The sequence below is a fragment of the Lontra canadensis genome, unplaced genomic scaffold, assembly GCF_010015895.1.
Source record: "Lontra canadensis isolate GAN:19392208 unplaced genomic scaffold, GSC_riverotter_1.0 scaffold1, whole genome shotgun sequence".
Classification (NCBI taxonomy): Eukaryota; Metazoa; Chordata; class Mammalia; order Carnivora; family Mustelidae; genus Lontra; species Lontra canadensis.
In genome coordinates, this window is record NW_022630995.1 from 62921323 (window position 1) to 62937081 (window position 15759).

Below are 15759 nucleotides of genomic sequence, written 5' to 3' on the forward strand. Positions count from 1 at the left end.
TGTATTAAGACCTTCCTTTGAACGCAGTGTTAAGAGGCGTACTCTGTAGATAGTGTGAACTCTACAATCTGACAGTAACCTCCAGCTGCAAAGGCAAAGTCTTCTCTTAGTGTCTGAATCACAAAGGGAAATGGATTGTGCCAAATATCCGTGTAATTGTGTAAGGCCCTCAGAGCTGGATTTTGGCTTCAACGAGATTTCTATACAAGGTACCACATTCTTGAACCTCTTTACAAAGGAAGAAAAAAAGGAATCCAATCCCGTGATTGTTAATTTTAATTAGAATAGATTATGTACATATAATACTGTCCAGGTCACCTGGATTTTACAGTGATAGAGAAACAAACATTCTTCATTCATGTTGATTTGAAAAACAAAAATAAAAAACAAAATGAAACAATGGACCCATTTCCTTGTGTAAATATCATATGGCTGGAAGTGAATGCACATGCGTTTTGTGCTTTGACACACACGACAGTATACCGCTGTCCACTGAGAAAAATCTCGGGTGGGTCTGTTTCCTGGGTTGGGTTACATCTTGTAAAAAAAAAAAATGTTGGCTTCGGGCTCCACGCTCTGTTCTCTGAATGCCACGCACAGCCAGTGGTTCACTGTAATCGCACGCGGGGAGGACGATTGGGCAGGGTGGGCAGAGCCGGTATCCACATCTGCACAGCAGGAGAACAGCATTCTCTGTGGCCCTCAGGAAAGAGTCCTCCGAGGCCAGGTCATTAACGAAAATGTATCTTGAAATGGTCCTAACATGCAAGTTCCTCCTGGAGGCAGCTCAGTGCACCCGAACGAGGGGCTGGGGTAGAGAGATGGGTGTAGCAAGGCACCCCCGAGGTGTCGGGGGGGTCTGAAGTCACCACACAGAGCTTGGCACCACCGGGGTCTTCTCCATTCTCCGTGCTGCGGCTCTGGTTGCCCTGCCGGACCCTCGTCATCACTCATGTGCTCTGTCGAGCCCCCCAAGATGAAGGGGTGTTTCCAGAACCTTCCACACAAGAACGCTGCTTTAACGTGAGTAGCCGACACGGTGAGTCAGAAAGCAGGTGGTGCGCGTGAAGGCCTGCTCAGGATTCCTGACTCTACCACTTGGTCGGTGCGTGCCTTGGACCAACTGTTCATGCTCTCGGGGCCCGCTGCCTCGTGTGCAGAACGGGAAGGACAATTCTTCACCGTTTGTCCCTGGCACCTGGCAAAGCCCAGCACTCAGTGAGGGGCTGGTGTAAGTGAACGGAGTAAGTGAACAGACACCCACCTTCCAGGGTCACAGACAGAGCCCTCGTGAGCTCCCACGAGGTGCCCAGTGACCCTGATGCGGGACAGCAGAGCCCCGTGGAGTGGGGACTGAATCCACGCACGCACCTAATGGGCCGAGCACCATGTCTGGCCCCTGGCCCACGCTCAGCAAAGGTTGGGGACATGGTGAGGAGGACAGGCACACGCACGGGGGGGTTTCACTGCCCCCCTCTCCTCTTCGGAAATGCCGGACCTGGGGTATTGAAAGACTTAAAACAACCTAAAAGAGCAGCTTGCACCTGCCAATTCTCAGCATGAATTCATGATTCAAAAAGCCAAGGAAAGACCCTCAGCTCTGAGACAGTGAAAATTGATCCACTGATAATCAAAAGAATCCCTGGCTGGCTTGTTTGAGTCCGTCCTCTGTCCCCAGAGCCCTGATCTGGGGCCCCCTGCGGGGGAGGGGTGTTCCCAGGGCGCCTGCTTCCCCTCAGAGTTGCTGCTGGAAGAAGTGAAGTGTGAGCCTGGAGAAGTCCAAGTCCTAATCGTAGAGCAGGCAGCACACGGTTAAGGATGGGAATGAAGGGCCAGGACCCCAAGGCAACCATCACGCCCATTTCAAGGTCGGTGGCTATGAACCCTCCTGACTCCTGTTTCCAAACAGAGAGCGTGGCCAGCAGAGGCAGCCTGGCTGGGCCGCTCGGTGGTCATGTCCCGGACGGGGCTCTGCGCCCACCTAGTGCATCTCAGAGTTCACCTTGTCCTGGAAGATGTACAGGTTGTTGGTGGCCGCGATGGCGATGATGTTCTCGGCCGGGTGCCAGGCCGTGTGCAGGATCTTCTTGGTGAAGTCCAGGCTGTCCACACTGATGTCGTCCCGCCTGCGCTTGCCGCCCACGCACACACGGCGAGGCTTGAGCACAGCCCGGGGCTTGCTGCTCTCCCTCGACGCCTCCAGGGTCACGTCCCGCTTGGTGTTCCGGTCAAACATGCGGAAGAAGTTGTTGTAGGCCCCGGTCATGATGACACTGGCAGGAGGAGGACGGGCGTCAGGCGGGGAGGACATGGAGGGGGGACACGCGCCACGTCTCCAGGGACAGACCCAGGGGCTGCAGGACCCCACCCCCCGGGGGGCAGAGATGGGTCCCAGTCCCCACCTCCCACCTTCATTCCTCGCAGGCTCCGCGGCCCAGAGTTAAGACCCCTTGAGACTCTGCCCAGACACCACGGAGAAAGTTCTCCTGTACTCTCCCTTTCTTCCAGGAGAGAGGCCTGGCCTCCCAGAGGGACGAGGCGCCAGCAGAGGGAAAGCGGAGGGCAAATCAACACAGAAGCCCCACCCAACTGCCCGGTCCCCACCTGCCACGCCCTTCACCATGGGGTCCCAGCACCCTCCTGTTCTGAGTAGCTGAGGGACTAAATGCCCTTTGCACCCTGGGCTGTGTATGTGTTCACACACCCCCATGTCCCGCTAGAGAATCTGACATTGGTGATCCCCTCCGTTTCTCTTCCCCTACCTCCCCCAAGGAGAGGGGGGTCCTGGGGGTTGGCGGTCAGTCTGCACGGTGGGAGCTGGGACCGCCAGAATGCCAGCTATGGGGCCTGGGCCTAGAGAAGGGGTTTTGGGGTTTGGCCCCCGGAGAGGCCCTGGAGCAGCCAGGCAGGGAGCGGGGGGCAAAGTAACTGAGGAGGGAGGGAGGGGACTCTAGGAAATGAGGTGCCCTAGAACGTTCTTCAGCGGGTGCATACAGTTGGAATTCCTTTCTCCCTTTGGAAGCTGAACGTGTTTCTTGGAGGTGTCACTGCTCCGAGACAGAGCTCCGTGGACCCCTAGTTAGCAAGGGTTTTGCACATACACCATGTCTTCAGGATCACCCAAGTCAGGGGAACAACGCAGGGCAGGGAGATGCTGGAGACAGATGTTCCCCCGGACAGACCAGGAGACGTTCTCGTATCAGGCCCCTGGGCTGTGGGAGGTCAGATGCTCATGGAGATCTGGGCAGGGGCGGGGGGGGGGAGCGGATGATGCTGAGTCACAAGCTGAAAGTGACTCGCTTCTTGTAACATGTTCCCTCCCGTGGGCAAATGTGGGGTGGCAAACAGATGCAGGGAGAGTAGACCCGGGCCTCCCTCCCCACAGCATCTCTACTGGAGCCGGGAACAGAACGCTGTGATCAGGAGTCACACTGTCCCCTCACACAACCCCTCGCCTATGGGTTGTATCTCAGGGTCAGCCCCTTCTAGATGGCGGTGAGGGGAGTGCACAGTGGGGACAACCTCACAGCCGCCTGGCTCCTGGACCCACCTGAGGGGAGCAATCGTCTCGGCTAGCTCCTTCCTCACAGAGAGAGTGGCCCCTTGGAGTTCCAGTCCTTCCCAGGAAGGATCTCGTGTTCTGGGGGCCTGGTGAATCTGGGCCATCAATTCCCGGGAGGAAAGCAGATGCCCTGGGTTCCCACCCACGAGCAACTTCGGGGCCTCCCCGCCCACCCCAGGCGTGCGGTCCTGATGGCCTGCGCCCATGAGGCGAGGCTTTGCACCAGAGTCCACAATCTGCCATGCCAGCATCGGGTGTCTCCTCGCCCTGCCGCCCAAACTGCTTTGTCAGACCTTGTGTTGCGAGACTGGGAGGATGGGGGTGCTTGGGGGGCAGTGCAGATGGAAAACTTCCTCCCAAAAGCAATTCTTCTGCAACATTCCTGGGGTGTCCAGATAGACCCAGGCGGGGGTCCCCTGGATCCCAGCAGAGGGCAGAGGGCAGAGGGCACAGGCTGAGTGGGTGACTGGGGAAGAGCTCCATAAAGAGGTTATGCACAAATGTTCTGGAAGATTCTAAGGGAACCACGGGGAAAGTGCTGAGCCCTGGGGCTGGAACATTTGGAGATTTTGTTACCAGGCATGAGGGGTGAGGGGAGAAAGGCTGACAGAGACAGAGACTGAGGGGCAGGTGGGGGGACACCTTGTGGCGCTAACCACTGTGGGCAAGCGCCTGCGGCTGCCCAGGGTGGACATGTCTGGTCTGAGTCCCAGGGCCTGGCCTGGCCTCACTGGAGGAGCAAATGCCGATCCTCAGCCGCAGTCAGACAGAACCAGGCCAAGTGGAGCCCCCAGGGCCTGAGGCTTGGGGAGAAGGTAGCAAATGCTCCGTAAGCAGCAGGGAAGGAAGGACCAGAAGCTTCTCTCGTTCACTGCCACACCTCCAAGTTCAGAAGTCCCCCCCACCCCCACCCACAGGTGCTCTAGAGGCATATGCAGATATGAGGGAACGCAGCAGAAGGGTCCCAGGCCTTCACAGAGACCCCTGGGGGGGGGGGAGTCCTAGGAGAGCAGAAGGCTGCCTAGCGCCCCCCACCCCCTGCACCTGACCTGGGTGCTGGGGGAAGGGGACAGAATGGCACGGCCAGGCCATTCTGCCTTTTGGGGAGATCTGTCACATCTCTGGAGATGAAGGCAGGATGGGTCTACTCTCTTCTGTTCTGTAACTCTGCCTCTGAAACCTCCGTCTGGAGGGAGGGGGGACAAAGCCATTGCTTGTAGAGACAAAGAAGTGGCTTGTGGGTAGGTTCAGGGCTACGCTGTGTGGGGAGAGGCCCTCCTGCTCCCACCTTCCCCAAGTAAGCCCCCCTTCTCTCCTCCTTCACACTTCTGAACTTGGAGGTGTGGCAGTGAACGAGAGTAAGCTCATCCCAGGAAGGCCAGGTTGGCTCAGATGTCCCCCCAGGTTATGACCCATGAGACTTCTCTCATGTAGCATGGATCCCCCCGTGTAAGAATGTGGAGCAGGCTGGTGACTCCGTCATTGTAACCCAAGCCCACAGGTCACAGGGCTGCCCCCAGGGCTGGTGGGCGCACCAGCAGGCAGCCCCTGGGGATCCAGGCATCTGGCCACTGCAGCTGACAGGACCCTGGGCCGGGCCAGGGCATCACCCGGGTGCCCTCCCTCAGACTGTGGCTCACAGCTGAGACCAGGCCATGGGAAGGAGAGTGTGGGCAACAAAGTCAGGGACCCAGAGCTGCTCTCCCAGGGAAAGTCACGCCCCAGGGAGCCCACTGGAGACCTAGGGACGCCAGTCGGTCCGGGGGGCTCCTGGCAGCCCAGCCCGTGGAGCGCCCGAGCAGGGGGCCGGGGACAGGTGATGTCAGCGTGGCCACCGAGGCTTGGCAGGGGGCAAGAGGGGCCACTCCACAGCCCAGTGCCAGAGTCCCAAGGCTGCCAGGCAGGGGGGCTGCCAGGGGGTGGCTGGCTAACTGTTGCAACAACGAGGGAACATTCAGGGACACGGTGGCCTGCTCATTGTCAGCTCCTCGTGCAGCCCGGGAGATGACGAGCCCACTGGGGAGATTCTGCACATATCTCTTGCTTTCCAGAAAAAGGGGGTATGTTTTCTTGAATGTTCCACCCAGGTGGGAACCCCCGGCCCCCATGGCCACCCCCAAGGATGTATGCGACCCAGCTCCTGTCCATTCTTAAATGCACTGACGGTCGTCTGACTCTAGCCCTTCCCCTCTACCTTCACCATCCACATCACCCTTGTTGCTGGCCCAGAGGGACGGCTATAACAGCCTGCTCACTTGTCCCCCTGATTCTGGCCCCCAGCCCAGCCCCCAAGCCCATCATCCCCTGTACCCACCTCAGGGACGCCCAAGAGCACTTGTTCACCCTGAGACTTAACCTCTGTCCTCAACACCGAGCTATGGCCACATCAGTTGCCCTTCCTTCCCTGAGGTTTCTGCCATGCTGTTCCCTCTCCCCCAGTGCCCTTCCACCCTCTGTGGGCAAATTCCTACTGGTTTCTTGAGACTTGAGGGTACCTCCTCCACGAGGCTATCCCCAGGCCCCCAATGGGCCTGCACCCACTCCCCTCCTGCCCAGGGCTTTCCTCTGAGCTTTGCTCTGGTCTGTGCCTTGCAAAAGGCACAGGACACAAGGTCCTGCCACGTAGGCAATGGGTCCCATCTCTGCTGTGTCCCTGGTGCCCTGTGCTCTCGGCGGTCCCAAGACTGGAATCTGCAGATCCTGGGCTCATACCTGCCCAGACAGGAAGCATGTTAGGGACAGACTCTGCCCTGCACCCTGCAGAGGGGGAAACTCAGACCTCAGGGTCACCAGCTGGGATGCGCTCTGACCTCCCGACCCAGGACAGCAACCCATCAGGTCTGTCTGGCTCAGCAGACAAGGGCGGGGGGTGGGGACCCGCCCGTGGCCCTGCCAGATGCCCCCTTCACTCCCACAGCAGGTGTCCTCTGGTATCAGCTGCTGTCACAGGCTGGGTCCCAGGGAAGGACTGCACCTGCCAAGTAGGCAGCAAATGCACAGGTAGGAAGCGCCGATGAGCCCAGATGCCCTTGGCCCCATGCTTTATTAGAAGGTCATTCCTCTTTCTCTCCCTCCTAATCACCTGCTGTGCCCAGCCCTGGGGCTCAGGGGACACTGCTGAGATGCCAGCAAGAGGAGGACTTTCCTCCTCCCCTAGGGCGAGCAGCTGTGGCACCCCTCCCTCATCCAGCCTCACCCTGCGACCTCTGCCCTGCACCCGGCTGCCCTATTTGGTGGTCACTCCCAGAGCCTGCAGAAGAGAGGGGTCAGCTGTTGGCGACAGACCCACCCAGGGAGCTCATAAAACCGACAGCAGGCCTGCTTGGGGGCCCACTCAGGAGCTTGGGGCCAGGGCCCAGCTGTGGTTTCCAACACCCACACAGGAAGGCGAGTCTGAGATCCCCGTGGGGCCAAGGCCTCCCCTCCCTGGGCCCAGAGCAGCTGCCGTGGAGATCAGACTGGGGTCAGGAATGTAGCGGGGCAGCCCCAGGCACTAAATGGTCAGGGGCTGGTGACTGGCCTCACTGTAAAAACACGGGGTCAGAAGACTTTCTCTCTCCACGCACTTTACTTGGGCCTAAAGAGTGAAGGCACACCCCCAGCCTGGTATTATGGGTGGGGACTCGGGCCAGCCCACCAGGGTTCAAATTCTACCGCGGTCCCTAACATGCTCCCCCCACAATCTCCATGCAGGTTTTTCCAACAATAACATGGGGGTAATGAGGAACCCCAACTCCTGGTGAGCATGGGATTCTTGGTAAAACAGGGCAGTGTGGGGCCCAACAAACTCCAAAAGGTATTTCTTGATTCTAATCATCCTCCTGGCCTGAAGCCCCAGTGGCTAGGTCTGGGACAGGACACTCCAAGCAGGGAGCGGAAGGAAAGAGGGCATGAGGAATGGTTCCCAGGAAAGGGCCCTGCTGAAGCCCCCCTCCCTGCCAGCTTGTGATCCACAGAGGGAAAGGTGGAGTGACATCACTGAAGTCCCTGGCAACCCACACAGCTGGGCGGAAGAGGGAGCCCCCTCCCCACGTGCAGGGAGGAAGGTCTCTCTCATCTCAGAGCACCAGGTCCCAGCATGCCGCAAACCACGCCAGGACAGGATGGCCCACTCTTTACATTCCAGAAGGTTCTCTTAACAGAGAGCCCCTGCCCCGGACTGTGTCTATGCAGGTTGCTTCACCTCTGGGCCCCTCATTTTCTTCATCTGCACGTGGGGACGTCAGTCACCACTCTTGTCCCCAGGGCTCTTTGCACTGGGGACAGCTGAGGGACTGTGGAGCTCTGGGCCCTATGCGCCCCTGCTGGCCAAGCGGGGTATGCAATAATCGTGTCCACGGGGACTGGCTCGAAAAGTGAGCATGTAACCCGAACCAAGCCCATAGGACCCTCCAGGAGAACTTCTGGTAGGCACGGGGTGGGCTGTGGGCGGTGAGGTCAGTGCCAGGGAACTACGCGGGAGCATATTCCAAGCAGTGAGGGGAGCTGCAGGACCGGGCGGGGCTAGTGTGTGAGACGAAGGGAGGCACAGAGATGACAACAGAGAAAGCAACGGCCCCAGGGTACACCTAAGCCCTGGGGTGGCCTTGCCTGCCCCTGCCCAGAACGAGTTTAGGCTTGTCTGACTTCTGCAACTGGAAGACGCCTGGTTGACCCAAATCCCTTTGTCCTAGGCAGAACAGATTAAGGAGAGATTCCTGGAGGAGGTGTTCAGGATGATGTGGAAAGAGGCGGCCCACGCCTATGCCTTCAGGAACATTAATAGCCACTGACTAGACACCCCTGAGGCCCCGAGGGAGCAGCTCAGGATGGGCTGGGCCCCAGTCACACCCCCAAGGGCACCCTATCCAACAGGGAAGGCAAATGGAGTCAAGGAGAAAACATGATAAATGCCAAGACACAGATGGAAAACTCAGGAGGCTGGGGGAGGCGGGGCAAGATGGAGAGGGCCCTGAGGGCTTCCTGGAGGAGGCAACCTTCAGTTGAGTCAGTAATCTGAGGTGACAGCCGGAGTGAGCTAGGTGCAGTGACGCCAGGATTTCAGGGTACGGAAGCAGAGCTGGTTGTGGAGGGGGAAACCACTGAGGGGAGTGACAGGACCCCCAGGGGTAAAGTGCATGGTAGGAAGTGGCATGAGACGCAAGAGAGCCTAGCTCCAGGCTCCGCACCAACCAGGACAAGCTTGGCCGCTCCTGCTGCTTGGGAGCCAGGCATCGCCTGTGCTTGAGTGCCCCCTGGTGGTCACGTGGAGGAAGGGCATGTAGCGGTCACAGCCAGTGGAGAACCCCCAGAAAACACACACACACCAGTGTTGGAATCCCCTCTGGCCAGCAGTATGTCCCTCTCCTGAGATTCTAATGGACCCCGCACCCCAAGACCCACTGCCGGTGCTCACTGGGGAGCCCCCAATATGTCAGGGTCTGTAGCTCAGGTCCTGTCCTCATTGGAGGTGTCTGGGCTTGGCCCGAGTACAGGCCTGGAGAGGGTGCATGCAGGGTGTTCCCTCTGACCCTCTGGGTCAGCCTGCTCTCAAGCCAGGGCCTCTACCCAGGTTTTCTAAGTGTTACTGACAGACCCCGTGTGACCCGCAGAGACCCCCTGGGCCGGGTGAGCCCCAGGATGTCAGCAGCAACTCCAGGGGATCCCTATGTCCAGACACGGTGGCCCAGCCCCACGTGGGGCCAGCCTGCATGCAGGTGGCTTCCTCCCGGGCCCATCCCTGTGGTTTCTGGGCCCTTCTCCCCACCCCCACCCTATGGTCTCAGCATAGGACTTCCTGTCTGCACCTGCCTTGGGCCAGGCCAACAATGGGGAGTCAGGAGCTCATCTTAGGCCATTTCCCGCATGGGTGGGGCTTTGAGATGTGCTCTCCACCCCAGAAAGGAACATCCCTCACCCAAGCCCCCCCGGGAAAGTGGCCATGAGGCTAGGGACCCGGGGCTGACTGGAGGTGGGTATAGTCAGGGACCTGTGGCACCCTATCCTGCCCCAGTGTGGAGGGGCTGAGCCTGGGAGCCCCTCAACACCTTCGTTCACCAAGGCTCGTGAACGGCACATTCGCACCATGCTGGGTCAGCAGCCAAGTCCCTCCCCAGTCGCGGGGCCTCTGTCCCAGGCCCGGGGTACCTGTCACTCCCGTTCCAGGCACATTCAAACTTGTCAAAGATGCAGTCGTTTTCATACAGGGAACAGAGCTTGCTCCGAAGGTAATCATGGACCTAGTGAGAGAAGGTGCAGGATGAGCTGGGGCGGGGTGGGGGGATCCTGGCCCTGCACCCAGAAGGGTCTCCCCGAGGGTCCAGATGGCCCTCCCAACTCAGCCCCACTCACCTAGAAGGCCCCACAACCTGTCACGGCCGATCCCTGAGCTGTGGCCAGAGAGGGGACAGTCACCATGACAAAGGGAACCATACTATAGGGACCAAATCCCGGCTCCACCCCTGCCCCTGCTGTGTGATCCTGGGCAAGTGACTACACCTCTCTGAGTTTTGGTTTCTTCCTCCCTTGAGTGATAAAAGCACAAAGCTCATGGGCTGTTGTGGGATCAACCCGAGGAGACTGCCTAGTATAGGGGTCCTGTCCTCTGAGGACAGTCACCATGAGTACAAATCATGGAAGAAAGGGGAGGAGGATGCCCAAGGGCCTCTTGAACACAAGCTCAGCAGGCATCACCTGTCCTGTTTTGGGGATGAGGCACTGCCTCTCAGAGAGGGTGAGTAACTGGTCCAAAGTCACACAGCCTATAACTGGAAGACCAGGACCCTCTACCAGAGTCACCTGCCACCACGGAAGAGATGGTGATGTCCCTGTGGCCCACGTCCACCTCCCAGCAGCCTGATTCCACAAGTTCTACACCTAGAGGGCCTCATGGGGGCTTGCTCCCTGCTGGGGATGGGGTCCTGCCCCCTGAGTGGGGCGAGGGAGTGTACAGCGGTGACCCAAATCCCGAATGCCTGTGTGACCCAGTCACTGAACCTCTGTGAGCCTAAGGCTTCCCACCTACAGAGGGAGCGGTGAGACCCTCCAAGCAGACAAATGGGGGCAAAGCACCCTGATCAACTCTGGAGGGACAGACAGAAATACGTGCTCAACTCCTGTTGGGCAGTGACTCAGGCCACAAGCCAGGGGTCAAGTGTGGGGGGGGGGAGAAGAGGGAAGGGGGGAAGGGAAGGGAGGGGAGAGGAAGATAAAAGGAGGTGTTCACCCTTTTCTGTCTAGGAAGTTCTTACTCATCTTTAAAAGGAAGGGTGCCCCACTGGCCGCCTCCCTGGGTCCCCAGGCTGAGCCGTCTTGTCCCCTCTGGAGTGTTAGGGGTATCTGCGGCTCCTGTCCCAACTTTCTGTGTTCGTGCAGACCCCTTCCCCCTCCGAAGGTTCACCCTAGTCTCACACAGTGACTTCCCCGCCCGCCCAGGAAGGGGGCTCCACAGCCCTTCCTTCCCCACCCCTGCCTGGACTCCTGTGTGCTCCTCTCCATCCTCTGATGACAAAGCACACAGCAGAACATCCAGCTGCCAAGGGGATGGCAAGAGGCCCACCGAGGCTGCCTACCACTGAGCCCCCGGTCCCCCCAGTGTTCCCCATCCTTCCCCATACAAAGGCCACCACCAACAGCATCCCTCCCCACACCTCTTGTCCGTCCCACCCCTCATGCCGCTGGTCCAGAATCCAGAGAGATCCAGAGCCCAGACTCTTCTCACCAGGTCCAGTGCTGCTACCTGCTCCAAGGCCACCTCCCAGATCACGGCAAACGCCTCCTGACCGCTCTCCCTGTGTTCTCCTGTGCCTGCCAGCCCCAGTATCTCTCCACGGGCAGCCAGGGAGACCCCTAAGAAACCAAGCTGGATCGTGCCACGCTGCTGCTGAAGACCCTCTAGGGCTCACAACCCCCCTGAGCTCTGCCCCCAGTGACTTCTCTGAACTCAGACTCTTCTCTTCCCCTGCTCATACTGCTGCTCCAACTGGCTCCCCACCATTCCTGGGCCACACCAACCATGAGCCTGCCTCAGGGCCTTTGCACTTACTGTTCCCTCCTCTGGGAGCACCTTCCCCACAGATGGCTGATGCCCTCACCTCCCTCAGACTCTAGCACCCCTACTTTCTTTGCCTCAGCCTCTGGTTTGCTTTATTTGTCACACTTCTTGCAGACTGTGATTATTGTGTCTATTTGCCTGGTTTCTGGCCATCTTTCCTGTAGGAATGGATGCCCCTCAAGGCAGGATCTGTCTTGTTCCTCACAGTTTGCCAGTGGGGTGCACAGGGCCTGGTACATCACAGGAGCTTGGTGCACTTTTTAGAATGAATGAGTGGGTTAGAAACTCAACTTGTGGCCCTCCAGATGCCGCAAGGCTCTGGGTCTGGGGAAGGGTGTAGTGGGGAGAGGATGGGCTTGCATCCCTACCCAGAGGCTCAAAGGAGAAGGCTGAGCCTTGCATTGGGCTGAGAAGGAGGCCGAGAGGCAGAAAGAGGGCCCAGAGGGCTGTGCTACGGGACCCAAGAGAGGAGGCCAGGGTGGGGTGGAAGGACTTGTGCATCTCCAAGACCTGGAAGGAGGGAAGCAGAGGGCAGGGCTCTCTTAGGCAGCCCCCCAACCCCAGGTGAACATGGGGGATGGGGACCCTGCATGGCCAGGGGAAAGACGGCATAGAGCCCAGCAGAAGGAATCATGCCAGACTGCCCCTGATGGGACACTGGCCTGCTTGTGAGTCCCTGAGAAAAAGGGGAAGCTGATGCAGGAGGGCCCCGCTGTTTCTTTCACACAGGTGCTGGCCTCAGGGAGCCTCCCCCTCCTAGTGAGTCCCTACCTGTGGCCACACCACACCAAGGCTCACTGTGTGCCTGTTGTCCAGGACCCTGGAGGGTGAAGCTGCGGCTCCTACTTCTCTCTGAGCCCAGGGCCTAGCCCGGCACAGAACACACCTGCCGATTATGTGTGACAGCTCAGACGAATGGGGATAAATGGTGCCTAGCTTCCTGCAGGCCACAGACAGACTCCCAGGGGCCCGTGTTCAACGGCTCCAGGTCTGCTCTGCTTTGTGCACTCTGCTCCCTGGGAGGTCCCAGCAGCCTCACTGATGCACTGGTCCCAGCCCTGACATGCACTGTTCTCCCTCTCCCCGTCCTGCAAGGTCAGCACGCCCAGCCCTCTGGTGGCGGAGCAAGGAAGAGCGTGGGCTCTGGGGAAAGCCCTATCAGGTGTGGGCTTTGCCAGCTCTCCTCCTGCAGATACACCATTTAATTCCATTTTCTCCAAATAAAAGGGATCAACAGAACACTGGCCCCACTTTCCTGGACAGCCATGAGGCTTTAGGAGAGGAAAAGTGTGCCAAGGACTAAGCTCAAGGCAGCGCATGCTGAGGGCTGGCTCATGCAACACCCATCCCCAACCATCCCTTCTCCCCTACCTTCCTCAAATATAGAGGCCGTGAAACTATTCATTCCCCAGCCTGGTCACAGACCCATTTCAGCCAACGACCTTATAAGAAGTCTTCTGAGGAGTGTTCTGGGAAAGCGTCTGTGCTCCCAAGAAAATATCCAACAGACCCAACCAGTACAGACTTTCACATCCTTCCTATCTCCTTCCTGGAATGAAGGCATAGTTCCTGAGGTGTGGCAGCCATTTTGCCACCATGAGGCATTGCACATGAAGGCAGGGAACGGATATACAAATGACAGTGAGCCAGATCACAGAAGGAGCTGTTGGGATTCCAAGGAGGTCCTGGAGCCACTCGCTGTTCCTGGATGCCTCCTTCAAGACTTCTTCTGAAGGGAGAGAAGTCCCTATGTGTTCAACACTGAGAGTCAGCCAACCACAAATGAGCTGAGCACGACTCTAGAGTGTAACAGCCAAAAATGTTAGTCACTGTGTTGGTTTTATGTAACTATTGTCATTTTAGAATCAGTAGGCCAGCGGGCTGGAAGCAAAGCACCCAGCTCTCAGCCTTGTCTCCAGGATAGTCTCCTCCCACTTTAGTGGGCCCTCACATGCTCTGAGGTTCTCTGGAGGTTATGGGTGCTCTCCCTGCAAGACGCCTGTATTAAACATAGCACCTAGTTTCAGGGTCTGTGGGCCTTTATTGACTCCGGGCCTCGGAAGGCTGAGGGCCCCCGTGGACCTCGAGACAGTCATTTCCCAGCCTGGCTCTAGGAGGGGCTGGTCACTCCTACACCTGAGCTGGGACTGGGTCATGTCTGCCCCAATCTCCAGACTCTGACATCTCCTGAGGGTCAGAGGAGATGCTGATCCCTCCCTGGGGTGGGCAGTGTGAAGAGAGGCCTGGGAGACAACCGGAGGACTGGGCAGGACCTCCAGTAAACACGTGGCTCGCAATGGGGCTGCCACCAGGAGCCGTGACAGACCTTCCATGAGCCCTTCCCAGGAAAGGGTAGAAGCTCAGGGAAGTGTCTGAAGGGATCAGATACACCTGTGGGCGTATGACCTCCAGACTGAGCTCCCGGTCTCTCCCTGAAGCGCTGTTCCCTTCCCAGTGAGCCCCACCCCCCAGCCTCCCAGGACACCCCTTACCCCAGGCCCCAGCAGGGAGGGAGGACAGGAAAGGGGCTGGAGGGCTCTGCATCCATCATCATCCAGCTGCAAGGCAGGTCCCAATAGTCCTGGCCTTTTGGCACCCAGGTCCCCTTCCTGCCCAGTAGAGCTGATGGCACTCCCTTTGCGGGGACAATAAGGAACAGAGGTAACGAACAGAAGTGCGTGACCCCCTGTGGACACCTAGTATTTGGTGACACAGTGAGGGTTTGCCTGGGCTTCTGGTGGAGACTTGTTCTAACATCCCATGAATTTTGTTTTCTACCTCTAAGAGATCTGGGTAGCTCATAACACAAAGCTGATGGATAACGCCTTTCGGGGGGGGGGCGGTTCCCCTGCTTCAGCTGAAGTGCCTGGTTTCCATGGCTTGTGGCTAAGGATCTAGAAACAGAGTATGCCCCCTATCCCAGCCCCACGCTCAGGAGGGGTACTCCCCAGGGGGTAGGGGGAGGGCAGGGCTTCTCCCGCCTTAACCTGGGCTATAGACCCGGGCTCCGAGGAAGGACCACATCTGTACCTTTAGTCACCTGAACCCTCAAACTGTGCCAAGGCTGATGCTCACCCTTGTTCCCCTGGGCTCCGCATCACAGAGGCTAGCAAGTGGACAGCACCCACTGATCCCGCGAGACAGGACTGAGCGCACGCTTCTGCTCTTGGCCGAGCTAGGGGCCGGGGACGGACTGCCTGATTTCCTAAGCCTTACTGTCTTTGCCTCCAGTACGGGGATATGAACGCCACCACTGCAGCCAGGGATGTCCCCTCCAGGAGGGAATTCCAGGCACAGCGGATGGAGGCTGGGAGGGGCTTCGGTCTGTCTGGGCTGCAGCTCCTACCTGGTAGGTCTCTATGGGCCTCGCCTCCATGTTCAGGTCCCAGACTTTGACCGTGAGATAATCCCGGGTGAGCATGTACCGGCCACTGTGGCTGAACTTCACGTCTGACACAGAGGAGATGATCTCGGAGAAGAAGGAGCGGTTACTGGGGTCCTCGGGCTCTTCGAATACTGTGGAGACAGAGAACAGATGGCCATCACCAGGCTGCTCGGCCCCATGGGCCAGAATAACCGACGACTCTGTTTCCATCCTGGGATCTCGCTGAGTGGTCCTTCCTTCATTCATTCATTCATCAAACCTGTAACTGACCACCTGTCAGGCTGGGGGCCTGAGCGACCTTCCGAGAAGGGAAGGAGCAGCTTCTGGAACAACGGTTATTGAACATCTAGTCTCAGCCAGATTCTGTGAAGAGCCCTACTGCACATTACCTCATCTAACCGCCTGATAAAAACGTCTGCTCAGTCCCACTATCACTCCCATTTCATCGCCAGGAACACTGAGGCATCAAGGGCTAAAAGCCACGCTCCAGACCCTGAGCTAGAAGAAAGCTTTGGAGTGGGGATTTGAACCCAGAGCGGCACTGGCTGTGGTGTACTCTGCTGCCACCTACTGGTGATGCTGAGCGCCAGGACCAAGAGGTGTCCTAACATTCTTACACACACTGGGCAGTGTCCTGGACAAAGCTGCGCACTGCTTGTGGCCCCGGACCTCTGCCCATGCGGCACTGAGCGGTCGCAGCTGAGCCCTGGTGGCAGGCACGTTTGGTTCGGCTGCCGCGGAGATTGTGGCAAAATCACATCTTGCTGCCCACATGGAGCT

General features: G+C 58.4%; 1 protein-coding gene across 2 annotated transcripts in view; it reads right to left on the minus strand.

Annotated features, from left to right (window-relative positions):
• Nucleotides 1-1104: 1104 nt before the first annotated feature.
• Nucleotides 1105-15759, minus strand: part of PPP2R2C (protein phosphatase 2 regulatory subunit Bgamma) — a 125856-nt gene continuing 111201 nt past the window's right edge. For both annotated transcript variants that reach the window (XM_032855388.1, XM_032855393.1), the window contains exons 7-9: nucleotides 14941-15110; nucleotides 9689-9780; nucleotides 1105-2273 (exon numbers count right to left, since the gene is read on the minus strand). In XM_032855388.1, coding sequence (XP_032711279.1) covers nucleotides 1982-2273; nucleotides 9689-9780; nucleotides 14941-15110 — 554 coding nt within the window. In that variant the 3' untranslated portion in view covers nucleotides 1105-1981. The remainder of the gene's footprint in view (nucleotides 2274-9688; nucleotides 9781-14940; nucleotides 15111-15759) is intronic.